At 39.6% G+C, this 26,315-nt stretch overlaps 2 protein-coding genes across 5 annotated transcripts in view; one reads left to right on the top strand and one right to left on the bottom strand.

Moving 5' to 3' along the window:
• Positions 1 to 14,762, bottom strand: part of AP3S1 (adaptor related protein complex 3 subunit sigma 1) — a 51,599-nt gene extending 36,837 nt beyond the window's left edge. Inside the window, exon 1 of one of the 3 annotated variants that reach the window (XM_036310181.1) lies at positions 14,571 to 14,762. In XM_036310181.1, coding sequence (XP_036166074.1) covers positions 14,571 to 14,639 — 69 coding nt within the window. In that variant the 5' untranslated portion in view covers positions 14,640 to 14,762. The remainder of the gene's footprint in view (positions 1 to 14,570) is intronic. The other 2 variants (XM_036310180.1, XM_036310179.1) reach the window with 2 other exon arrangements.
• Positions 14,763 to 14,835: 73 nt separating this feature from the next.
• Positions 14,836 to 25,844, top strand: ATG12 (autophagy related 12). 2 transcript variants are annotated; one of them, XM_036310182.1, is made up of 4 exons: positions 14,838 to 15,287; positions 20,016 to 20,152; positions 24,040 to 24,102; positions 25,477 to 25,844. In XM_036310182.1, the coding sequence occupies exons 1-4, from the start codon at positions 15,125 to 15,127 to the stop codon at positions 25,534 to 25,536; spliced, it is 423 nt and encodes a 140-aa protein (XP_036166075.1). In that variant the 5' UTR covers positions 14,838 to 15,124; the 3' UTR covers positions 25,537 to 25,844. The 2 variants fall into 2 exon arrangements, with proteins under 2 accessions (XP_036166076.1, XP_036166075.1); XM_036310183.1 differs by lacking the exon at positions 24,040 to 24,102 and having other exon boundaries at positions 14,836 to 15,287.
• The last annotated feature ends 471 nt before the right edge of the window (positions 25,845 to 26,315 follow it).

Raw genomic sequence — 26,315 nt, 5'->3', positions numbered from 1 at the left:
ATGATGTTTGCTTTATTGTCACCTCCTTCTACTCTTCATCTAGAGCAGTGGTTCTCAATCTGTGGGTCGCGACCCCTTTGGGGGATGAACGACCCTTTCACAGGGGTCGCCTAAGACCATCGGAAAACACATATATAATTACATATTGTTTTTGTGACTAATCACTATGCTATAATTATGTTCAATTTGTAACAATGAAATTGGGGGTCACCACAACATGAGGAACTGTATTAAAGGGTTGCAGCATTAGGAAGGTTGAGACCACTGATCTAGAGCTAAATGGTGGCCCTTGGATGACCTTATCTACTCTTGTGGTTTCAACCATGTTATTATCTCCCGAATCTTTAATTCTCCCATATCTCCAGTGCCTAAAAGAAGGCAACATTCTTTTCTGAATTGGGATAGTACTTCCAGCTTCCAACTATACAGCTCCACTTATAGCTAAAAAGTCATATTAAAACCCACATTTTGAAGACTAAAAACATTACATTTTTTTCTAAAACCAATTTTTCTTACTATATTCTAATCTCAGTTAATAACATCACCATTCACCAGACTCTTGAGGCAAAAATCTTTAAGGTTCCTTTCCTTTCAATTCACATGTACATTCAGTCACCAAGACCTGTTAATTCTATTTCAGAAATAGGAAAGCCGGATTCAAAGACATTACCTCAACTCAGATTCGTATTCCTACTCAGAATACTGTAAGAACCACCTAAATGTTCACTCTGTCACCTCTCTCTACTCCATCCTACAAGCCACCAGAATTACTTCCCAAAAAAACAGCATTTTTACCTACTTTCTTAAAGCCCTTTCATTTGATCTAAAAAGTTTCCATTTGATCTAATATAAAGTCCAAACTCCCTACCATGACATAAAACACCCTCCAAAATCTAACTGAGACTTATGTCTCAAAATTCATCTATTTCTTCTTCCCTATACAATCTTCTCCAACCATATTGAAGTTCTTGCCATTTACTCCCTTCCTGTTTTCCTACATCCTCACTCCATTCTCTAACAACATCCTTTTAAGGCTTAGCTGAAACATGATAACTCTATGAAGTTCTTTTTTACTTTCTCAGGAAAAATTAGTTCCTTCTTCTTCATTGCTTCCTTGGCATTATTTCTATTCCTGTTATACGCTTATAAGAAGTGTTCAAATTTCCTTTGTGTATATCTTAATTCTACCAGACTCTGAGCTCCTCCAGGTATTCTTTGAATATGAAATTCTCAACAAGTGGCTGGCATAGAGTAACCAATAAAAGTGTCCTGAATAAGTGAATATGTAATCTAAAAGATAGGATCCACATCCCTTTATCTTATCAAATATCTAGGTTATCTTACACACACACACACACACACACACACACACACACACACAGCGGTAATGAAGTAAAAACAATACGATGTAGTAGTTAAAAATATGAGCCTTATTCATAAAAATTCCTGCACAATCTTTCATGTTGGCTAGATGCAGAAGTTCTCTTGATTCCTTCTCAAGAATGACAAACAAACGCTCACATGGAAGGTTCTATCTGATCAGGATGACCAATACTGGACTTTATGTGAGTAAGAAATAAACTTTTATTGTGTTAAGCCACTAAGATTTGGGGATTGTTGTTACATCAATTGCAATTCTTATACTAGCTAAAACTGCCTGATCAACTCAAGTAAAGCTCATACAGACAACTTCTAATCATGGATTCAGAGCTTCCAATTAGCTTTTAGTATCCTAGCCTTAGATAAGAGCAGACAAGCAAGGATATTGGACATCTAACATAAAAACTAAGGACGAAATAGCAGGGAGGAGGGAAGCAACTCAGAGGAAACAAACCAAGTAGGGAGAAGAAAATTTTAAAATATATACCATTAATATCAGAGAGATAAGAAAGGTAATACAACTATGAAACAAGAAAAGAAAGGCATACTAGTAAACAGTTACATTCAGAGATCAAAAAGGAGCTCGTGAAAATTAAAAATATAAGGAGAAATTTTAATACTCATGAGAAAGACTGAAAAATAAACTTGAGAAAAACATCCAGAAAATAGAATCAAAGGGTAAAAGATAGAAAACAGAAGAGAAAGGATTAAAAAAGTAGGACAGAGCCGAGGAATGCTGAATAAAAGTTTCAAAAAGAGAACACAGAAAACTGATAAATTTTTCAAGCAAGGAGAACAAGAGTTTTCAGAATAAAAGGGCCCATCAAGTACCCAGCACAATTGATGAAAATTGACTGATAGCAAGGACCTGTGAAACTTTAGAAACTGCAAACAAGAGTTTACATGCATTCTGGACAGTAAAAACAGATCACATGCAAAGAATAAGTACTCAGAATTATTACCGGCTTTTTGATAGCAATACTGGAAACTAAAAGGTATGGAGCAATGCTATAAAACTGGGAATCAAAATGCAGGGTGATCAGATTTCCTACGACTGTTTCATAATCGAAGTCAAAAGAGATATATTTCAGTTAGTCACAATTCCTAGATTACATCAGTCTAAAGACAACTAGTTACAAAAGGCTATATTATAAATACTTCTTAATGCATTAATGAAAAATAAATTTAAAAAATTCAGTAACCCACTAGTAAAACTTTCTCTTTTCCTATGTTCCTTTCCTGACCTTATCTATATATATAAAAGCCTAAGCGACCGGCCGACCGGCTGGTAGCTATGGTGAGCAATGACCACTGGGGGCAAATGCTCTGACTGGTAGCTATGATGCACACTGACCACCAGGGGGCAGACACTCAACGCAGGAGCTGCTGAGCTGCAGTGACTTGGCAGCAGCGGTTCTCGGGTGACTCATCCAGAACCAGAGAGGAGGGAGCCCGATTTTGGGGTGCATCACCCGAGAACCGCCTTCTTGCAATCCGGGACCCCTCGGGGATGAGAGCTGGTTTTAGCCTGATCCCCACAGGCCAGGCCGAGGGACCCCACCAGTGCACGAATCCATGCACCGGGCCTCTAGTGCAGCAGTCGCCAACTGGCGGTCTTTTCAGATCTGTGAGGTCTGAAAAGGTTGGCAAATGCTGCTCTACGGCATATCATAAAAGGCAATGTCAGAACCAAAACTTCCCTCTTAATCCAACAGTAAATAAGTCATTATCCTTATCCCTCCCTCCCATGTACACTCAGAGAAGAATTTTTTTAGAATATAAAGGATTACCAAGATGAAAAGAAACAGATCCTTTCTCAAAGCTTAATACAAGAAATAAAACATGAATATAACTATTTTTTAAACTTTTATTTAATGTTCTATATATTGCCTTTATATACCAAAAAAGAAATAGATGTCTTTATTATCAAAATTAGAGGGCAATCCCTGACATATGAATAGTACAAATAATGTCATAAGAACTAAAGGGGAACAAAGACTTTCAGCAGCAAGGTTATCATTTTAAAAGTGACATATATTTAGGAAGGTCCATAAAGAATAGGTAGAATTCAGAAATACAAAGAATAGACAGAGTAAAGTTGCATGACATTTGACGCATAAAGAAAAATTTGAGCAAAAGATTAAAATCAGGAAAACAAAAATCACATGGGAAATAATTAGTTCTTTGTGCATTAAAAAGAATAGAAGTCTGAAGATTAAGCTTCAAAGCACTCCAACAATGAGGAATCAGGGAAAATCCACAAATGTAATTTTTTTGCCAGGCCTCTCCCAGGTAGGAAGTCTGGCTAGAGACTTGGTGTATGTGGGTAGGCCTCACTTCACGTGATCAGGATGGGGCTATCCTTAAATTCCAAAAGTTGAAGCAAGGTTCCAAGACAATTCAATGGGGAAAAGAATAGTCTTTTCAACAAATGGTGCGGGGAAAACTGGATATGCAAAAGAATGAAGTTAGATCCCTACCTCATACTATACAAAAACTCAAAATGGATCACAGACCTAAATGTAAAAACTAAAACTAACAGTAATTAATCTTTATGACCTTGGATAAGACAAAGATTTCTTAGATATAACACCAAAAGCATGAGCAAAGAAAAAAAAGAGATAAAGTAGATGACATCAAAATTTAAAATCTTTGTGCTGCAAATGATATCAACAGGAGAGTGAAAACAACCCACAGAATGGGAACAAAATATTTGCAAATCATATATCTGATAAGAGATTTGCATCCCAAATACATAAAGAACTCTTACAACTCAATAATAATAATAATAACACAACTTAAAAATAGACAAAGGATTTGGATAGACTTTTCTTCAAAGAAGATATGGAAATAGCAATAATCACTTGAAAAGATGCTCAACATCACCTGTCATTACAAAAATACAAATCAAATTCACAATGACATGTTACTTGACATCCACCAGGATGGCTAGAATAAAAAAGACAGACAATAGCAAGAATTAATGAGAATATGGAGAAATTGAAACTCTTATACATGGCAGATGGTAATGTAAAATGGCACAGTCACTTTGGAAAATAATCCAGCAGTTTTTCGAACAATTAAACACAGAGTTTCCATATGGCCTAGCAATTGCACTTCTAGATATATACCCAAGAGAAATAAAAACATATTTTCACACAAAAATTTCATATGAGTTCACATGAATGTCATAGCAGAATTATTCATAGTAGCCAAAAAGTAGAAACAACCCAAACATCCATAACAAAATGTGGTATATCTATATAATGAAATATTTGGCCATAAAAAGAAGTATTGGTATATGCTACAACATGGATGCCTCCTGAAAGTATCATGCTAAGAAGCCAGTCACAAAAGACTACATATTTCATGATTTCATTTATATGAAATATCTAGAATAGGCAAATCTATAGGCACAGGAAATAGATTAGTGGTTGCCAACGGCTGTGGGGAGTGGGGGTTGCAGATTGACTGTTAATAGGTACTACGTTTTATTTATTTTTAATTTTTAATATACTTTTATTTATTTCAGAGAAGAAGGGAGAGGCAGAGAGAGAAGAAACATCAATAATGAGAATCAATGACAGGCTGCCTCCTACACGCCCCCTACTGGGGACTGAACCTGCAACCCAGACACATGTCCTAAATGGGAATCCAACAGGGACCTCCTGACTCACAGGTTGAAGCTCAACCACTTAGCAACACCAGCCAGGCTAGGTTTTATTTGGATTGATGAAAATGTCCTAAACTTAAATTATGGTAATGGCTGCACAATGGTGAATACAATAAAATTAGGTAATTCTTTAAAAAGAAAAAGCTGGGGCAAGTTTTATAGCTACACTCTTTCCTAAAAAAGTCTCCCTATAGATATATTCTCAGAAATAATAGAGGAGGATATTGCATTTTGTAATAAGAAGGAAGTTCATTCCTAAATAAGACTCAGATAATTTAAACACTGGAGTATTTGAGAATAAAAATAAAAGAGGCAATTCAGTCTGAGGAAATACAAAGAATAGCTGAGAACAATCTCTGGAATGTTCTACAGTTCCTTTAGCTACATATTCTTCCAAATTTTCAAATGGGGAAGATGAAAAAGTTCTGGAGATAGATGATGATGATATTGTACACAATGTGAATGTACTTATTGCCACAGGACTGTACACTTAAAATGGTAAATTCTGTTATATATATATTTACCTCTGCAAAAAATTATTTGAATCAATCACACTAAGATACATTAATGACAAGAAATAGCAAGACATATATATGGTGGGATGAACTAACAATTTTTCTCACTTAGGTAGCACACAGGAATCAAAATGATCAATGGTTCTGGCAGACTGGCAAGGAGCCCTTTCTTCCTGGGCAACAAAGAGAACAATGACTGACAGCTACTGATTCCTGTAATTAACATCAGATTTCATCCAAGGCAGGAAAGATGGAAATGCTTCTTAGTAATAATAGAACTGGTCTAGTGGGCTTCACATAACCTCTGCATCCCTCTAATTAAGAATGTGAGATGTCTAGGAAAAATAAATTATTTTCCTCTTGACTTGTGCTATTTACAAGTGTCTTAGAAAATGGAGCCAGCTTGATCATTGGACTCAGTACAGAGGCTTCAGAGAACTGGAGCACTCACTTTTACCTTTATTCATACCTTTCCAGAGCCTAAGATAAGTAGGTGGAAAAGAAAATAACGGAGCAGAGACAGCATCACTGCCTCTCCTGCAGAGGCCAGAGGCACTGTTCAATTGTGCAAAATACAAGTAAGATTCAAGAAGAAGTATCTTTTCTTGTAGAGTGTTGGGGATAATGTCATCAGACTGAAAGGTCTGAAGAAGGGGCTGCATGATTTGGCATGCAGGCCCAATCTGGCCCTGTCTTTCTCTCGGACCTCATCTTTTACCACTCTTTCCTGTAATCACTCAGCTTGCCTTCTTGCTATTCCTGAACACACCAAATTTGCTCCGATTTGAGGGATCCTGTACCTTTTCATGCCCCATACATTTTCTTCTCAGGTATTCTCTCTCATACACTCCTTTACCTCATTCAGTTCTCTTTTCATATGTCAGGTTCACAAAGTTTTCCCTGATGATCTTATCTAATACTAGAGGTCCAGTGCACGAGATTCATGTACTCAGGGTGGGCAGTCCCTCAGCCTGGCCTGAGCCCTCTCGCAGTCCGGGAGCCTTTGGGGGATGAATTGACTGGTGGTTTAGGCCCACTCCCCACAGCCAGCAGTCGGACATCCTTAGCGGTGCCTTAGCACTGCCGCTACAGCTGCTGCACTCCCCAGTCGTTAGTCCAGCTTCTGGCTGAGCAGTGCTCCCCTTGTGGGAGCGCACTGACCCCAGCCTCTCCCCCATCATACTTTATCCCATTACACTGTTTCATTTTTCTTCTTTCATAGACTAATCACAATCTTACATAATTTGTTTACTGTCTGTCTTCTATCACTAGAATGTAAACTCACAAGACAGGGATAACATCTATTTTACTTAGCACAATATTACCAATGCTTAAAACAAGGCCATACAAACACAAATATTTGTTGAAAAAATATGAAAAGAGAAAAGGGAGTGTAATGCTCAGGTCAGGTAATATGCAACAAGGCCACTTCTCTTCTTAAGAAACTGTCCATAAGTGCCTCCTTGGGAGTCTTAAGAACTTAATACTCTATTGAATAGAATGATGTCTTTTATTCTTCCCGCAGTCAAATGATTTGGTAAGGGGAAGGCTGAAAGGGCAGAATGGGCAAGAAATGTGAGTTTTATATAACAATTAGAGGCCCTGTGCAAGAAATTCGTGCATGGGTGGGTCCTTAGGCCTGGCCCACAATCAAGGCCGATCGGGGCCTTCCGGCTGCCATCCAGAGCCTTCCTGCCTGTTGCCGGCTGCCAACCGGGGCCTTCCTGCTGGCTACCGGCCTGGGCCTTCCTGCCAGCTGCTGGCTGGGGCCTGCCGGTGCGGGGGAGGGACCATGGGAGGTTGGCCAGCCACAGGGAGGGACCAGGGGAGGTTGGTCGGCTGCGGGAGGTTGGCTGTGGGAGCGCACTGACCACCAAGGGGCAGCTCCTGCTTGAGCTCTGCCCCCTGGTGGTCAGTGCACATCATAGCAACTGGTCGTTCCAGTCATTCCGGTCACTTACACTTTTATATATATAGATATGCTTGAAAGGGACTGGTTCCTCTTTGGTCTACAAGTCAGAATCACCTTGGCTTATCGGCAGCAGATAAGAATTCCATAACCCACACGTACAAAGACAACTACAAGTGCTAAAGACAAGAATAAATTCTTAACTTTCCAACAAAAATTAGCAAATACTTCCCTTCAGGATCAGAAAAGGGTAGGGCCCTAATACACTCAGTTTACATATATAAGTTCAGTTTTGTAAAAAAGAAAGATATACACAGATAAAAAAACATAAGCAAATTATTAAAGTGCTATTAACATTTATTAAAGTATTATTTAAAGTTATTTTTTAAAAAAATATTTTTACTGATTTCAGAGAAGAAGGGAGGAGATATAGAAATATCAATGATGAGAAAGAATCATTGATTAGCTGCCTCCTGCACACCCCCCTACTTGGGATTGAGCTAGCAACCTGGGCATGTGCCCTTGACCAGAATCGAACCTGGGACACTTCAGTCCACAGGCCGATGCTCTATCCACTGAGCCAAACCGGCTAGGGCTATATTAAAGTATTTTTAAAGATTCTAACAATAGAGTACCCAGACATTAACAAATCTGGTTATCTTAAAGCCACAAATTTTTAATAAATCCAGCAACAGCTTTGATGCATTCATTTTGTGATACTAATGTCTAAAAAGTATATACTCTTCATTAGGACATTCTGAAAGGAAATCTAAAGAGTGGAGAAAATATAACTAAATGTTAATAGCTATCTGTAGAAATGAAATCAAGGATGACCTTTCAGATCTTAATACTTCAATATTTTCTACATTATCACAAAAAAGAATACATTTAAAAAATAAAACAAATGCTCATGAAAGGAGACCTGACTTGGGATGAAGAACACAACAGTACAATATACAGATGATGAATTATAGAACTGTACACTTGAAACCTATATAATTTTATTAGCCAATAAATTCAATAAAAACTTAAAACAATAAATACTTTAACAATCAACAACTTTGCTAAAGAAATATAAATATAAACACCCTAAACAAGGCCTTTCTCTGTTTATAAAGTCCAAGGAATGACCTATCCCACTGCCCAATTTATAATCCTCCCCCTAAAGCCAAGAATCACTGTAATTTTAAGTATTTTAATTCTTCCTTTAATTTTCGATAGGTTTAATCTTAATTTTTTTAAAAGCAAGTCTTCAAGCATACTACCTATAAAAACTGTGATCATATCAGAATGGAAATTTTCAATGATCCTTTGATATAAGAATACCATGAACTAAGATATTTTGTGTGACCTGTTCAGAATCACAAATTTCAAGGACCACTCCTGATATTAACAATCTCAGAAGCAATCTAAAATTACAGAGAAGAAAACATTAATATTTATTCAAAAGTAATAACATGAGCTAATACAGCGAGAATAGTGGACACCTGTTTGCATACCCAACGTCCATTCTTCTCTTTCACCTTTCCAACATAATACCAATTTTATTTTTTTAAACATATTTTATTGATTTTTTTACAGAGAGGGATAGAGAGTTAGAAACATCCATGAGAGAGAACATCCATCAGCTGCCTCCTGCACAACCCCCACCGGGGATGTGCCCACAACCAAGGTACATGCCCTTGACCGGAATCGAACCTGGGACTCCTCAGTCCACAGGCCGACGCTCTAGCCACTGAGCCAAACTGGTCAGGGCGACACCAATTTTATTCATGCTTCCATCCTCATCCTCAGTTCCAAGGGTAGATCCTGATTAGTGTAAGCTATTATTGGTCTTGGGTAGGACTAACCAGACTGAAGGGAAAGACATATTCTAGCACTGCAGGAACCATCACTCCTTATGGACTGAATTGATTACCAATGACTTCAAGGAAGAAATCAGTTTTTGGATATCAACTTTGTGAAGAGCAAGACAGAGTAAGAAATTGGATCTATAATGAAGTCACTGATTTGCTAAATCAAGTAATTGTGGAATCTGTCTACTACTCTGCACTTCCTATTATGTATACTAACAGTTCTTTTAAAGCAAAATTTGAGTCAGACTACATAAAACTCAATTTATGTATCCAAAAGCATCCTAACTAATGTGAAAAGAAACCAAATCACTTGGGATTATCTTCTTAATAAAGCAGCTCAAATACTATGTGTTTATATAATATGTGTTGCCTTGGCCAGTGTGACTCAGCTGGTTGGGTCATACAAAGGTTGCCGGTTTGTTTCCAGGTCAAGGCACCTGCTCAGGTTTCGAGCTCGATCCCTTCCCCTCTGTATCTGTAAGTCTGTTTCTACTAAAAAAAATTATAATAAAAATATATAATATGTGTTAATACCTTAATTAATACTTAGAATTGCTGACAATTCTATCTTGATCATAAAAATAATTTTAACCATCCCATCTGAAACATTGTCTTAACAGCCACTAAAGAAGACATCAGTAAATACGGATGCATCTTTCTTAAAGATTTTTTAAAAGAAAAAGTTATACATACTTTCAATACTTTATATCTGTTATGTAAAAAAATTCAAAAATGAAAAGAACAATCTTAGAGTTCCTTCTAGGATCTGCATATGGTTGCCAAACAACTGAATAATTAGATACAGTTTATATGAAAATTGAGGCAACTTGTATATGTAACCATTTGAAAACTTTCCTGTTTGTATTTGTGTATGTGTATATAAGCTTGATCATGAGTATACATACGCAAACATACACAATCTTTTTTTTTTAATCCTTACCCAAGGATATGTTTTTATTAATTTGAGGGAGAAAGGGAGGCATGGAGGGAGGAAGAGAGAGAGAGAGAGAGAGACCAGAAACCTAGGTATGTGCCCTGACCAGGAATTGAACCAGCAACCTTTTGGTGTACTGGATGACTCTCCAACCAACTGAGCCACCCAGCCAGGGCTACATATAAAATCTTTTAAATCTGTGGAAATAACTAAGATAATTTATATAAAAGGAAAACATTTTTTGCTTTATTAAAGTGATTCACCGAAGGATATACCATGGTTCATTAAAAACACAGGAATCATAAACAGGTGTTTTTTTTTCTTGATTGATGGCTATGTAAAAATATATCTGCTTTAAGAAATATTAGTCTCATTAGTCATTTATAGTAACACACAACTATTGCCAGGCAAATATTAAAAGACTAAAAACATTTGAACTTGTACAGTCATAGCTTAAGGATATAGAAGGCAAAAACAAAAGAGAATTTATTCTGAGTCTTGCAGAATGAACCAAAAACTTCAGTTTAGCCAAATATGCATGTGACTCCATGTGTCTCACACATAATAGCAGCTTGGAGGCACAATCAAATCTAAAAATTTATTACAGCAGGAAATGGAAATCTGCACTATTAAAAGGTAAAGATGAACATATAAATTGTTATCTGAGAGGAAAAGTGAGGAATGAAAATCCAATGCAGTAGAGGAAGTGGGTTGTTAAATACTTTTCAAATTGCTCAGTGTTAAACCATTATTACTGAATTCAAATCTCAGTACTCTATCAGGATATGAAACTGTTAACCCACCACACCCCTAAATATTGCTTAATAAATTAAACACAAACTGTCAATCTTATTGGATGTGCACTTCTTAGAAATTTCTTTCAACTTAAAACAGAAACAGTTGATGTAACAGCTATTCCATCACTACTTTTGTTGTAAAGGCATGGATTTTGAGAGCCTCTCATCAATGAAGGACTAAATTTTAAGAACTGGAAGGAAATTTAGGAGGTCACTTTTAACCCAAACTCTATCCCAAACTAGGAAACATTTAGCAAAGATTTATTGAGAGGTCTCTACTAGTATATTCAAGACTCATTATTGATTGCTGAGGGAGACACAAATAAATCTAAAACCTGCCTCAGGGAATCTATAGAATGCCCCAAAGGAATTCTAGGCTGAGAAACAGAATATTAGACTGTAATAAATATAATGTAAAATCCTAAGAACAAAGAGGCTTCAGGGAATGGTTAAGTGATATCTGAGTTAGGCCTGGAACAAAGGGTTGAATCTAGACAATTGGTAATGGAAGAAAAGAATATTCCAAAGCAGTGAGGATAGAGTACACTCTGACTCCCTATACCAACTGTGGGCAAACTACGGCCTGCGGGCCAGATCCGGCCGTCTGAAATGAATAAAACTAAAAAAAAAAAAAAAGACCGTATCCTTTTATGTAATGATGTTTACTTTGAATTTATATTAGTTCACACAAACACTCCATCCATGCCCTCCGGTCCAGTTTAAGAACCCATTGTGGCCCTTGAGTCAAAAAGTTTGCCCACCCCTGCCCTATACAAATACACCCATTTCCAACTACTCCTCCCTTATTGGTACATATTCTGCTCTTGCCATGCCAGGTTTCCTGGTATTCTTTAACATTTAGGCAGGTGCTTCAAATAGGCATTGCCTTTTCAGGGCCATTGCATCTCCTGCTTCCTTGGCTTGGAATGATCTTTCCCCAGATATCTGCAAGCGGGCTTTCTTACCTCCTTCAAGTCTTTGCCCAAATGTCTCCTTCTCAGTGAGAACTTACCTGCCTACCCTATTTTTTTTTTCTTTTTAAATAGTTCATTGATTTTTAGAGCAGGAGGAAGGAAGAAGAGAAAAACATCGATGTGAGTATAAAACAGCGATTGACTGCCTCCTCACGCCATCTCCTAGGAATTGAGCCTGAAACCTGGGTTTGTGCCCTGCCCAGGAATTGAACTAGCAACCTGTAGGTGCACGGGAATACTGCCCAACCAACTGAGCTACACAGGCCAGGGCCTGCCTATCCTATTTTAAATTATCATCCTTGCACTCCCTGTCACCCTGTCCTGCTTTATTTTTTCCACATCACTAATAACTACTGATTAGTTTTGTGTATCCCCAACCCCAGAAAGAATATGTTATGTTTGTTCATCTTCAGATTTTAAAACACTGCCTGCACTTGGTAGGCATAAAATAAAAATCTGTTGACAAACTGACTGAAATAAATGGGTGAAAAAGATTTCTGCCCTCAAATAGGTTATGGTCTAGTGAAGGAAGCAAATATATAAACAAATAAATAACCTTCCATTATTTTCTGAATAACAAAAATACAGTTGGCAAAACTCAATTTATAAAAGACTAATACACAAAAACAGCTCTGGCATCCCTACTTCTACATGGCCAGTGACCACTAGATCCTTCTTTATACACCCCTCGGCCCCCTGACCCCAAGAACACTGTCATTTACCCAATGGCCAAATGACACCATAGCTGTCACTGCTGCCAGAACCTCCTCTTCCCACATTAACCCTCACTGCGACCTCCTGGGTTAAAGGTTAAACATATTCTATTCCCATTGCTAGACAAGAGAAAGATGTATTCCTGCATTTCCAAGTGAAATTCATTTTTCTGTAGATGGTTAAATTATAAACTGCAAGAATGGTTACACTGATATTATGGATTAGGCAAGAAACCTACTTTTAATATTGCTTAATTACTAAGTGTAGACATGAAAAACAAATGTTTGAATTCTCTTTCATCGCTGGAACATACTTTTTTTATACTGTGAATGAATGGCACAAGCAAAATGGTTAAGAGAAAGTTCCTTCAATAAAGACTAGCACTATATTTTAGGCAAATGGGTAACACTGTAAAGTTAAAGGCATGTTTTTTAAACCCAGAAGGATCAACTAGAATTTTATCCTGGATTAAGGAATGATGTAGAATTCTTAAATAAAGCATTAGCATTTAAGTTGCATTATACTCAAGCCACAAAGTAGTAGAAAATATTCTTTATCGCTAGCAACAGCAAAACTAAGGAAATGAGGAATAAGCTCAAGATTTCTCACGTCAACTAACACCTCCACAGACTGCATTATCATTTTAGGCAAAGTGACATTTTCACATTTAATTTCTAATGGCAGGAATGATTTCTATCTGGGACTAACCTGCATAAAAGTGTTAGCTTTGGCTCAATTTAAATATTTAACTGAAGGTTTATTTCTGGCTATAAGCAAACAGCCCCAATACTGCACAATATTTATATCTTTACATAAACCATACCGATGATAGCCCAACTTTATGTGTTTTATCTAAACAGAGAATTTTGCCCTCAGATAGGCACTGAACCCTCCCTCCATCGTTACTAAATTACTTACTAGTATCTTTCCTACCTTAAGATCTCCTGCATTTTTAAACAATATTTACACTTCTAAAAGCGTTTTTATAAACATTACTCTTCTTCATAAGTGGAGGAAAAACTATAAATGAGGACAAATTCTCTTACAAATTAGAGAGACACCAAACCAGCAGCTAAAATCCTGACCTCCAAGTACAGAATCACAGGTCTGGCCGGTCACCCACAAACGTCAATAATAATTAATTTAAATAATAATTAAACAATTTGCAGCCACTAAGAGAAAAGCCCCATGAAAGTGTTAGTTCCTCACTTATCTTTTTTTCTTTAACAAAGAGACACGTGGAAGTCAAACTGGGCAGTGGACCACGTATCACCACATAGAGGGGGGAGAGAGAGACTGCCCAAAGCGTGCGGTTCCCAGCGCGCAGGAAGCTAAGTTCTGCAGGGTGAGAGGAAAGCCCCAGCCCGTCTGTCCACGGAGGAGAAAGAAGTCCCCCAGGAAAGGCTGGGAGTCGGGGAGGTGGGGCTGCGAGACCAGCGAGCTCCGCCGTCTTCCTCGCAGGCTGGCGCGGGTGTCGGGGAGACAGGTGCGCAGGTGGGCTCGCGGGCGCAGGTGGGCTGCAGCCCCCACCCGCGAGGGCCCGCGCCGGGAAGTCTCCCGGGCCTCGCCCGCGCCGCCGGGAACCACTCAGGCAACAGACGGGCGGAGGAGCCACCCAGGCAGAGCCACGTCGGAGGATGCGAGCGCGGCGGGAGGTGGACACCCGCTCACACCCACCGGGAGGGAGGCTGACCACCCGGGAGCTGGAGGCAGCCGGGGCGCGAGAAGGGCCGCGCGTGCCTGAGGGAGTCGCCCTGAGGGCGCTGCCTGCAGCCCACAACTCCCCCTCGCCCGCATCGGCGGCGGCGGGATACTCACGTACGGCTGGTAGAACTTGGAGAGCCGCGGCTTCCCGTGGTTGTTGAAGATGAGGATCGCCTTGATCATGGCTGAGCCGGGCGGACCGGGTGGGCGCTGGGGGCCAGGGCGGGGGCGGGCGCGCGAGCCTCGCCTCGGGATCTCGCCGGCGATCCTTCCCAACCCGCCCCCTCCCGCACGCGCGCGCGCGCCCCCGAGCCGCGGGGCGGGCCCTGGGCGGGAATGGGCGGGGCCGGGGCGGGGCCGGCGCGGAGGGAAGCGGAAACACTCCAGGCCACGCCCACTGGCCGGAGGGGCTCCTGCGCGCTCCCGGGTCTGTGGCGACGCAGACCGTCGTCCCCTGCCCGAGGCGCGTAGCTGTGGAAAAACAGCAGTCGCGGTATTAATGGTCAGGCTTCTACGATAGGCTCGACATAGAAGGTAGCCGGAAATCCCAGCTCTCCCTGCAGAGTTGGGTCCCCTTTCGCCGTCGCCAGCCTGACGACTTCCTGGCGCAAAGCCCGCCCACTGCACGCTGAGCCCCCCACTTCCTATCTCGCCTCCCCCCGAGCAAGATGGCTGAGCAGCCGGAGGCCGTGCTCCCGCTCCCTCCTTCGGGTGCGGCGGACGGCGAAGGGCCTACGGACGTCTCCCCAGGAACAGCCACGCCGGAGCCCCCTTCTTCCGCCGCAGTCTCCCCGGGAACGGAGGAACCTGCCGGCGACACCAAGAAAAAAAGTAATTTGGAGAGTGGTTTCTAGGCAGAGGCGGGAGGTGTAGGTCGCTTCCCACGGGATGGCGGCCAATGAAGAAGCAACATTGAGAGGAAGGCCCGTGCCCGGCGTGGTTTTTGACGGTTAGGAAGGGACCTGTGCGTCTCGGCTTTGAAGACCTTCCTGTGGAGGGCCTTGCCGGAGGCCGTTGCTGGACGCTTGGCCATGTGGTGCGGCCCTGGCCTGACCTCAAACTTTCTCAGGGTGGGAGCGAGGGGGATCTCGGGAGCTCCAGGTACTTAGCCCGGTAGCTAAATAGAATAATGATTGAAGATGATAGAGCTAGTTCACGCCTTCCAGCTAGTTAGTTCGCAGGGGTTTGTTTTGTTTAAAATACCAGTTGCGTGTGAATTCACTTCTTGAACCGAAAAACTGAAATTTTACCCAAAATGAAGAATGTTTAAAGGAATACTAAAGGCACAGGCATCGCCTTTCTAAAACAAAAACACACAAGCCATTTTGGAACCTTTGTGAGTCATGTCATTGTGTGAACTAGCTGTCATCGCCTGAGAATTCGTTTGCCATGGTAAAATCCAGACATTCCTAAGTTGGCTTGCCCTGGAGCAGCACTCTGTGTAGAGTCGCTTATGAGAAAAAGCAGCAAGTCGGCACCTATAATTCAGAAAGGTCGGCCCGGGGCCGCAGACACGTTTTGCCAGTCCAGAGGCTTAGCCCAGGTATTGGCAGGGTTTCTGCTCAGTGACCTCACAGCCCGGCGTCGAACGTCATTTTCTTCTGCCGCGGGAGGTAGCTGTTTCCTCCGGCCCTGCTCCCCGGGGGCCCAAGTTAGGTGGCTTCTGCATTTGGGGGGAATCTCTTGTTGTCCCCACATGATGCACTACTGGAGAAACAAACCTTTGATTATTTTTATAGATAACCACTAGAATCTTTCTTGAGAAGAATTCCATGAGTTTTACCGAGTTTTGTTCCTTTTTTTCTTCCATTTTTATTGTAAGCAGGAACAGACTTTCAAAGGGCTTGTTTTAAGCTCTAACAGTCTCAAAAGTGTACTGCTACTCCCCGAAGATAGCTTTGCAAAAACAGTGGCTAAAGATGAATGACCTGCAACAGGGATACAGCCTGGGGTTATATGGCATGGTCTCTTGGTTCATATATATATATATATATATATATATATATATATATATATCTATATATATATATTTTAAGCCGTCATTTAAAAATTGGTTCTTCTTCTGGCTCCCATGAGCATTTGAGTTTGCCTCTTTGATGTTATAAAACTTAGTTTCTAGCTATTGGATTTCTACCCTGACATTGTCATCCTTTTTTGAGGACCTCTTCTTTTTTTTTTTTAAATATATTTTTTATTGATTTTTTACAGAGAGGAAGGGAGAGAGAGAGAGAGTTAGAAACATCGATGAGAGAGAAACATCGATCAGCTGCCTCCTGCACATCTCCCACTGGGGATGTGCCCGCAACCCAGGTACATGCCCTTGACCGGAATCGAACCTGGGACCCTTCAATCCGCAGGCTGACGCTCTATCCACTGAGCCAAACCGGTTTCGGCGAGGACCTCTTCTGAGGAAAGAAGCTTAGCTGTTGCATATGCTTCACTTCTGGTTTAATCTACAGAAGAACAAAGAGTGTTGCAGCAAACCGGGGTTGTTGGTCCTGGCCTCACATTAGGACCACCTCAGGGAGCTTTAGAACATACCTGTGCCAAGACCCTGCTTCCAAACATTCTGTATTCTTGTAAATTAAATTTGTTCCCCCCGTTGCTCCTAATGCATAGCTAGGATTGAGAACTATAAAGCAAATCACCTTTAGAAATTAAAAGAAAAAGTTACAATTTAAATAAATTGTGTCCTCTAGCTCCTATCCCTTCCAATTTTTTTTTCTGCAGTAGTACAGCTCATAATATTTTCTCCTTCACTTTCTTGAAATGCTCAGTTGCAACTGAGTTATTGATAGCCTCAGGAGATTGAAGGGGGCATAGAAGGTGAGCTACTCAAAATCCCCTCATTTATCTTTCAATTCATCTCTGTTTCCTGGATAACTGAAGCTAGAGTTTAAGTGGAGGAAGGAAGGTAAACTGTCTAACCACTGAACAGTGGTGCATTATGTCACAGTGTGCATTATGTGTTCCAGGTGCCTTCATTCCCAGGGTAAACTTGAATAAATTAACCTCTGACTCCATTGGATCCCAATTTTTAACACCAAAGACTGAGACAAGAGAGATGTAATATACTAGAATTAACTTTAGGGGGCAGCAGTACACTATTTTGCTTTCAGTGTTGCTTTTGATTGAGAGAGACTTCTTTTTTTCCCCTTTTTATTGAGTGTATTGGGGTGAAATTGATTAATAAAATAATACAGGTATCATGTGTACAGTTCTGTACTACATCTGTATATTGTGTGTTCACACACATCCTTTTAAGTATAGTAACTTTAGGAGGCAGATTCATAGGTTGTGTTTGTATTTTGGATTATTGAAACCTTTAATTTCTCTAATTGAAACTTTTTGGCCCCTAGTTGTTTTTTCCCCAATAATTATTATGTTTCTTTATTAGAAATGTTATTATAGAAAACTTGGCGGTTACAAAAAGTACCAGTAAAACCAAATATTAATCACCTATAATGTCACTACTGAGAAATAGCATTTTGGTGCACATTCCACATTTACATGAATGTGTGTTTGTGATGGTTTTAATGAAATTGAGGTCTTATTATACATGCTGTTTTTCTTCGCAGACCACGATGGCATAATATTAGACATAAACTACAATAAAAACAAACCAAAATACTCAAACACCTGGAAGCTGAATAGCATGCTATTAAATATACATGCTGTTTTATATTTGTACATTTTGATAACTTTTTCATGCTGTTAAATATGCTTTTATAGCATGTTTTCTTTAATGGCAACTTATAATCTTAAGGTTCAAAAAGTATGAGTTAGGCCAAAACCGGTTTGGCTCAGTGGATAGAGCGTTGGCTTGCGGACTGAAAGGTCCCAGGTTCGATTCCGGTCAAGGGCATGTACCTGGGTTGCGGGCACATCCCCAGTGGGAGGTGTGCAGGAGGCAGCTGATGGATGTTTCTCTCTCATCGATGTTTCTGACTCTCTATCTCTCTCCCTTCCTCTCTGTAAAAAATCAATAAAATATATTTTAAAAAAAAAAAAGTATGAGTTAGGAGCTGATACTGTTCTAAACGCTTTACATGTATTAACTTATTTAATCCTCAAAACAACCTTATGAGGTAGATGCTATTGTCCTCATTTTATAAAAGGAAAAACTGTGGCACAGAAACATTAAAAGAATTTATCCAGGAATATATACATAGCAAGTAGCAGAGCCAGGATTTGGAACCCAGGGACTTCAGAGTGTGTACTCTTTATGGAATTATATAAATTCTATTATAGACAATAATATCATTTTTCAACCAATCCCCTCTAAATACCATTGTTGAATATTTAGATTTGCCAGGTGTTTTTTTTTTTTTCCTATAAAAATAAATGTTTCAACAAAGGTGAAATCCTTCTAAGTGAATATTTTTACATCTCATATTTTATGAGACTAGATTCCTAGTACTATTATTATTAGTACTAGAGACCCAGCGTGCACGAAATCGTGCGTTGTTAGGGTCCCTAGGCCTAGCCTGGCCTCAGTCGCATGGCCTCTGCCGCCCTGCAATGCTACGTGAAGCTCCCCGCTCCGGGGCACTCCGTGATGCTCGCAGCCCCTCGACTACTCTGCGAGGCTCCCCCCAACCCCTCGACTGCTCTGTGAAGCTTGCTGCCGCCCTGTGAAGCTCACCGCTGGCCGCCCAGGTGACTGCTCCTCTAAGCTCACAGCCACCCCGTGAAGCAGCCCCGCCACCGCAGCTCAACAGTCCCCAGTCCCGCCCCACCGCCAGCCCCCGCCTCATGGTGAGGGGCTCAGGGTCAGGGGGAGAACCAAGAGGCACTTCATGGTGACTGGTCGCCCGTTCAGTCGTGACGGCACCTAGCTCTTGATATATATTAGGATTATTGGATCAAAGCATATCTTAAGTATTTGGTAATATATTACCATATTGTTCTCCAGAAAGGGTGTGCCATTTTTTTATTCCCAACAGTAGTGTCATCTACAGTATTATTATTCTAATTTTTGCTAATTTGGTTGGTTGTAAAAAGCCATGACATTATATATATATATGTGTGTGTGTGTGTGTGTGTGTGTGTGTACATAAATATATACATAAAATACATTTTTATTGGTTTTAGAGAGAGCAGAAGGGAGAAGGAGAGAGAGAAACATCAATGAAAGAGAAATGTCAACATCCATCGACTGTTTCCTGCACACCCCCCATTGGGGATCGAGCCCGCAATCCGGGCATGTGCCCTGACCAGGAATTGAACCAGTGATCTCTTGGTGCATGGGTTGACGCTCAATCACTGAGCTACACCAGCCCAGCGACATTTTATATATTTTTACATATTTATTGACCATTTCTATTTTATTATTATTAAAATAAAATTTAAAATTATATTTCATGGAGAGTCCTTTCTGAGACTGTAGAATCAGGGGCGGGAGAAAAATGACGAAAAAGAATCTTAAAACCTAACATTTGTATATCTTAGACATACCTCCAGTATCCAATATATGTACTATGTGTAGATTAAAGGTTTAACTTTTCTAAAGTCATTGTATGTTGTAGTGTAATTGTTAATTTTTTTTTCCTTTTACAGTTGATATCCTGCTAAAGGCTGTGGGAGACACCCCTATAATGAAAACAAAGAAGTGGGCTGTAGAGCGAACCCGAACCATCCAAGGACTCATTGACTTCATCAAAAAGTTCCTTAAACTTGTGGCTTCAGAACAGTTGGTATGAAACCAGTGCTGACTATTTCCCTCAATTATCTATAATGGTTACTAGGCAATAATGAATAACTGTTGTATATAGAAATACATATGGAGCCATATATTTTTACTTCAGTAATGTTCTTTTATTTCTTTTGTTGGTGGGATTTCTGTACTTTATTGAAGGATTCTCTGGGGAACTCTGAGGTGAAATGAATTTTAGATTTACATTTACAATGTGAACGGATTTTTTTTTTTTTTTTTTTACCACTGAGGTGGTTTTTCTCAAAAAAGTCACTGAATGCCCACGCAGAAAGATCTGTCAGGGAACATACGGAAGTATTTAGGTTTTATAATTTGTTTTGATATTAATGTTGTTTCCTTTGTGTTCCTATTAAGGTAAGCAATATGTCCTTGCCATATGTTATGGAAGAACTAAGAGATATTCTTATTTCATATTAGTAGATGTTAAACACTTCATGGTAGCAGTTGGAAAGATTAATATTTTAAATGCCACTGGTTTTTAACTTGGCATTCAGCTACAGAAATTTAAATATCTACTTGTATTTGGAATATTGTTGCATTTTAATTAATATAGCAGACACCTTTATTGGCAGATCACATCTTGGACAGTATTAATACTGATCTAGTAGTTTGGCTTTAAGTACCTCTCACAAAATGAACATAGTTGCAAAAGTAAGTATAAGATAGATCAATCACTAGAAGTAATTTGAGGAAGAATAGCATATAGAGCCTGGGATTCCTCCAAAGGAAGATGTTTAGAAAAAGTGTGGAAATATTTGAGTTTTGCAGCTGAACATCTCCCTCTGTAATCAGAGTGAGAAAAGCATCTGTGTTATTACAGTGCCATATAGAATTTAATTGTCAGAGATGGGCAAGAAGGTTATAGTGTCATTCACATGCATATTGGAGCTAAAACCTCAGGAGCAGAAGACCTTGCCTAGATAGAGTTGTTCAGTGGTTAGAGCTTCAGCCCATGGACCGAAGGATGTCAGGTTTGATTTACAGTCAAGGGCATATACCTAGGTTGCAGGTTTCGATCCCTGGGACAGTGCAGGAGGCAACCAATCAATCTGTCTCTCTCACATCGATGTTTCTCCCTCACCCTTTTCCACTCTTTAAAAACCAATGGTAAAAGTATCCTTGGTGAGGATTAAAAACAAAATCATTATTCTTTAAAACTAAAATAACTATCTTCCCAAGTTCTAGCATTTATTAGCAAGATTACATTTTGAAATTGATACTTCCATGGAATTTTAAACTAGCTGAATTGCTTTTTTTTTTTTAATTATAGTCACTTTCAGTTCCTGACTCCTGTTATAAATTGTAATGAATTCTTATAGTTCTGCTACATTTACTCTACTATCCCCTTAACACTAAAACCATCTTACTTTTAGCTACAAAGTCCTAATTATTCTTCCACCTAGTTAAATCCTATTTATTATCTCTTAGAGAAGGCTTTACCTGATGTTTTTGCTAGGTTAAATTAATGCCACATCTGTTGTGTACTACACACTTTGTCAGATGCACTTTTTTCATCTATAGTCTTATCTGCATATGTCTGCCTCTCTAGTAGATTGAAAACTCATTAATGGGAGTCATATTAATCTTCACAGTTCCACACCTTGGGAAATTCCTACCACATAATAGATAGTATATGTTTGCTGAACTAAAAACTGTCATCAAGAGCCCTTCTCATTTAAAATGTACCAGAAGAATAAAATATCTATGTTCATTCACAGTTAAACTGCTAGGATCTAAATACAGAGTCTTATATCTGTACTAGAGGCCCAGTGCACAAATTCATGCACAGGTGGGGTCCCTCGGCCTGGCCTGCAATCAGGGCCGGAAGGTTGGCCGGGGAAAGAGGGCCTCATGAGGCTGGCTGTCCGGGGAGGAGGGGCCGCAGGAGGTTGGCTGGCCGGCCGGGGCGGAGGGCGGGCTGCGGGAGGTTGACTGTGGGAGCACACTGACCATCGGGGCAGCGCCTACATTGAGTGTCTGCTCCCTGGTGGTCAGTGCATGTCATAGCGACCAGTTGTTTGGTTGTTCGGTCACTTAGGCTTTTATATACCAGTATATAGATTATAGAAATTCACATTTAAATGCACACTGATTTCTACTTTATGAAGTTTTTGTTAAGAGTATTACTCAGCCTAAGACACTGGGGGATAGGGGAGGCTAGGGGACTGTCTAGGGTGGGGGGAAAAAAATGGACACATATGTAATACCCTTTGTATTACTTTAAGCAATAAAAAAAAAAAAAAAATATTACTCAGCCTTAACCATTAATTGATATTTATACATGAAATTTTTAAATAATTAAAACTAATGTATATTGAGTACATATACCAGGCACTGGTGCTATCTCATTTTATGTTTCCCAGCAGCTCCAAGAAGTATAGGTGCTATTATTTTCCATATTATAAATAAGGAAACCAGCTGAGAAAAGGTATTTGTGTTTAGAGCCAGAACTTAAACCTGGATCTGTCTCAGTAGAGCCTCTGTTTTTAATTACCACACTGAATCACTCAAGGGAGAAATGTAGTCTTATTTGTTTTTATTACAGTTGGTGACCCAAATAGTGTCTATCAACCAACTGTTTATTCTGATATTATTGGGCTTTAAAGGCTATATTAAGTCCAGGAAATTTTAGTCTTAGAATTTGACTATAGACAAAGGTAAATTGATATGTTACCTGCAAATGTTTTATTTTCTAAAAGGAAAATTATCAAAAGCTACTAAGACACTGTCCTTTTGTATCTGCAGTAATTTTTTTAAGTACAGGTTTCCCCCACTATATAAAAGAAGAACATTCCTATGAAATCTTTTCTAAGCCAAAATGGCATAAAACAAAAAAGTAATTACCATTAGTTTATGTGAAAAAATTTTGTGCATACCAAGATCCCCTCAAATAACCCACCAAACCATAATACACTTAATTATATCCAGTTTTATGCTAAGCATAACACCCTTATGAGCTCTTTTAGGCATTCTGATATTTTAGGTCACATCTTGCTAACAGATGTATAAAATTGAGATAAAGCACAGATGCTTACAGACACAGTCCAAAGCTATGCTGGCTTACTGCCAAGATGCAGAGTGTAGTTCCCACTGAAAGAGATTGGCGGCAGGGCTAATCTCACCGTTTCTATAATGGCTCCCTGCAAAACATGCTGAATGTTATTTTTGCTTTCTTCATAAAAGTGAAAATCCTCTTAGGGTTTCTCAGTTAAAACAGGTACTAATGTAGGTCATTCATAACATGAACTTTCAAAAAGCAGAGGATACATGTATTAGAGAGTTTTAATGAAAACAGACTAAACTGGAACATTGAACAATGAATCCTTTAAAGAACAAGGTTATAAGAACATTAGGTTTCATTATGTTACCATCTTATTTAGCTACAAGTGACTTTACAGTAGTGGCACCCAGCCTGGAGTTCAGTACTTTTATGAGTTTTCAGTGGTGGTAAAGGTAAAAAAAAAAATCCAACTTTTATCTCAGAGTTTTCCTGATTTTATACTGTGGATGAAGTTTTGTTTGGAAAAATTCTGTCTGAGTAGTTGGAAAAAGTAATACTTTTAATAATTTCTTGAATAAATCTTCAAAAGCTATTTGTAAAAACATTTAAAAGTTATTAGTTTTAATAAGTAGGAACCACTGCTCTAGAAGCAAAAAATCTGGTTTTATTCCTCCAGGTAGGAACTAATCTTCATAAAGATCTCGTTAGTTGACTGATTTATGAGAAGTAGGAAAAAGAGGTTAAGGAAATTTCTTTCAATTCTGAAGACAAAGAATTTGAAAGAGCTGGCTGATTGAACCCCAGAAAAATACAGATTAATCAGGATACCATTAAAAATGAATCGCCTTTTTTTTTTTCTTTTGCAGTTTATTTATGTGAATCAGTCATTTGCCCCTTCCCCTGACCAGGAAGTTGGAACCCTCTATGAGGTAAAACATAACTGCTTTATTTTTTTAATAAAAGATGCACATCTGTGAATAGTATTATTAATTAACATCATTATTTTAAGAGATGCTATTCTTAATTGCCTCTCAGGAAAAAAGATTACTTTCTTGCTTTCTGTTATATCTCTTAACACCTTGAACATTTACTACCTCAATAAATTACTCAGTGATTAAAGAATTAAGGAATGAATAATACAAACAGAAGATGTCCAGAAAATAAGGCCTTCTTTTTTGCCTAATTTGTTTCCTTTACATTGTTTATATAATTAGTAATCCAGATTTGCTTCTAAGAAATTTAAAAGAAGTCTACATAAAAATGACTGTATTCAACATACTAACAGTTTCATGACAAAAATTATTATAGTATACACATTAGCACCGCTAGTAGAAAACAGTATATACATTACAGTTAAAAGATTTAGAGAAAGGGCAAGATTAAAATATGTAAGCCCATCCATGCCTATGATGTTTAAAGGACAGGTTTTATTCAACACTAGAGGCCTGGTGCACAGATTCTGCACTGGTGGGGTCCTCGGCCTGGCCTGCAGGGATCAACCTGAAACCAGCTCTCCGACATCCCCCAAGGTGTCCCGGATTATGAGTGGGCAGTTCTTGGGTAACGCACCCCAGAATCAAGCCCCCTCCTCTCTGGGTCCAGGGTGCGGGTGAAGCAGATTCAGGGCCGACAGTGCCCAGCGGCAACCTAACCCATGGCTGATTCTGTGTGGAATTGGGCTCCCTCCTCTCTGAGTCCGAGGTACAGGTGAAGCAGAATCAGGGCTGACAGTGCCCCATCTACAATCTCTAACCCACGGCCGATTCCATGAGGCTCCCTCCTCTACTGGTCGGAGCATCATAGCTACCAGGTGAACAGTTTAACGGTCACTTAAGCTCATACATATAGATTACTAGAGGCTCAGTGCACGAAATTTGTGAACTGGTGGGGGGAGTGTCCTTCAGCCCAGCCTGCACCCTCTCCAATCTGGGACAGTCCTCTCACAATCCAAGACTGCTGGCTCCCCACCGCTCACCTGCCTGCCAGCCTGATCGCCCCTAACTGCTCCCCTGCTGGCCCGATCGCCCCCAACTGCCCTCCCCTGCAGGCCTGGTCACCCCCAACTGCCCTCCCCTGCTGGCCTGGGCCCCCCCCCCTTGTGTGAGGGTGTGATGGTCAATTTGCATATTACCTATTTATTACATAGGATGATTACTGATGTGTTAAAATAGCAACTTGCATCTTTTGAAAGAAATAGCTTTGTAGATAATTTACACCTACATGTATAAGGATATTTATGATACGTATACCATTTTTTCTTTCATCAAAGAATTAAGTTTGTTGCTGTTATTTTCTTTTTGTAGTGTTTTGGCAGTGATGGTAAACTGGTCCTACATTACTGCAAATCTCAGGCATGGGGATGAACGACAGAGAAAAAGATCTTGATAACTAAAAATGAATCTTCACAAAGGACACAGCTCTGAAAAGTTTGATACTTATGTCAAGATACTTGTGGATATGATCTCAGCATGTTATCTGCTAAGACCCATGTTTATGCATGTAAAAAATCCATAGAGTTGACCCACAAAAATGTGATTTGCATTAATACAGGAATCATCGTGAAAGATTGACATTAGAGTATATATAGTATTACAACTATTGCTCCAGATATGCTTCCAGGATATTGAAAAGGAGACTAAGATTGTATAAAGCCTCTTATTTGTTTGTTGTATGTTTGTTTAATTTATTGTTGAAAGTATTACAGATGTCCCCTTTTTTCCCTATTGACCCCTTTTGGCTGCACAGGTCTTCACCACACTATTGTCTGTGTCCATGGGTTATGCATATAAGTTCTTTGGTTAATCTCTTCCTACCCACCCCACCGTCCCTCTGAGATTTGACTGTTTGTTCCATGCTTCTATGTCTCTGGAGCTATTTTGTTCACCAGTTTATTTTGTTCTCTAGATTCCACATATGAATGAGATCATGTGATACTTGTCTGTCTCTGACTGACTTATTTTGCTTAGCATAATACTCTCCAGGTCCCTCCATGGTGTGTCAAAGGGTAAGAGATCCTTCTTTTTTACTGCTATATAGTATTTCATGGTATAAATGTACCACAGTTTTTTTTATCCACTCATCTACTGATGGGCACTTGGGCTGTTTCCAGATCTTAGCTATTGTAAATTGCGGTGCTATGAAC

This window comes from Myotis myotis, unplaced genomic scaffold, assembly GCF_014108235.1.
Source record: "Myotis myotis isolate mMyoMyo1 unplaced genomic scaffold, mMyoMyo1.p scaffold_m19_p_5, whole genome shotgun sequence".
NCBI lineage: Eukaryota > Metazoa > Chordata > Mammalia > Chiroptera > Vespertilionidae > Myotis > Myotis myotis.
The sequence above is the reverse complement of the archived record's forward strand: the minus strand, read 5'-3'. Positions and strand labels throughout refer to the sequence as shown.

Coding starts and splice junctions, on each gene's coding strand:
- ATG12 (XM_036310182.1), top strand. CDS start 15,125: ATGGCTGAGCAGCCGGAGGCCGTGCTCCCGCTCCCTCCTTCGGGTGCG. Junction 20,153..24,039: donor TTGTGGCTTCAGAACAGTTG/GTATGAAACCAG, acceptor TTTCTTTTGCAG/TTTATTTATGTGAATCAGTC. Junction 24,103..25,476: donor AAGTTGGAACCCTCTATGAG/GTAAAACATAAC, acceptor TTCTTTTTGTAG/TGTTTTGGCAGTGATGGTAA.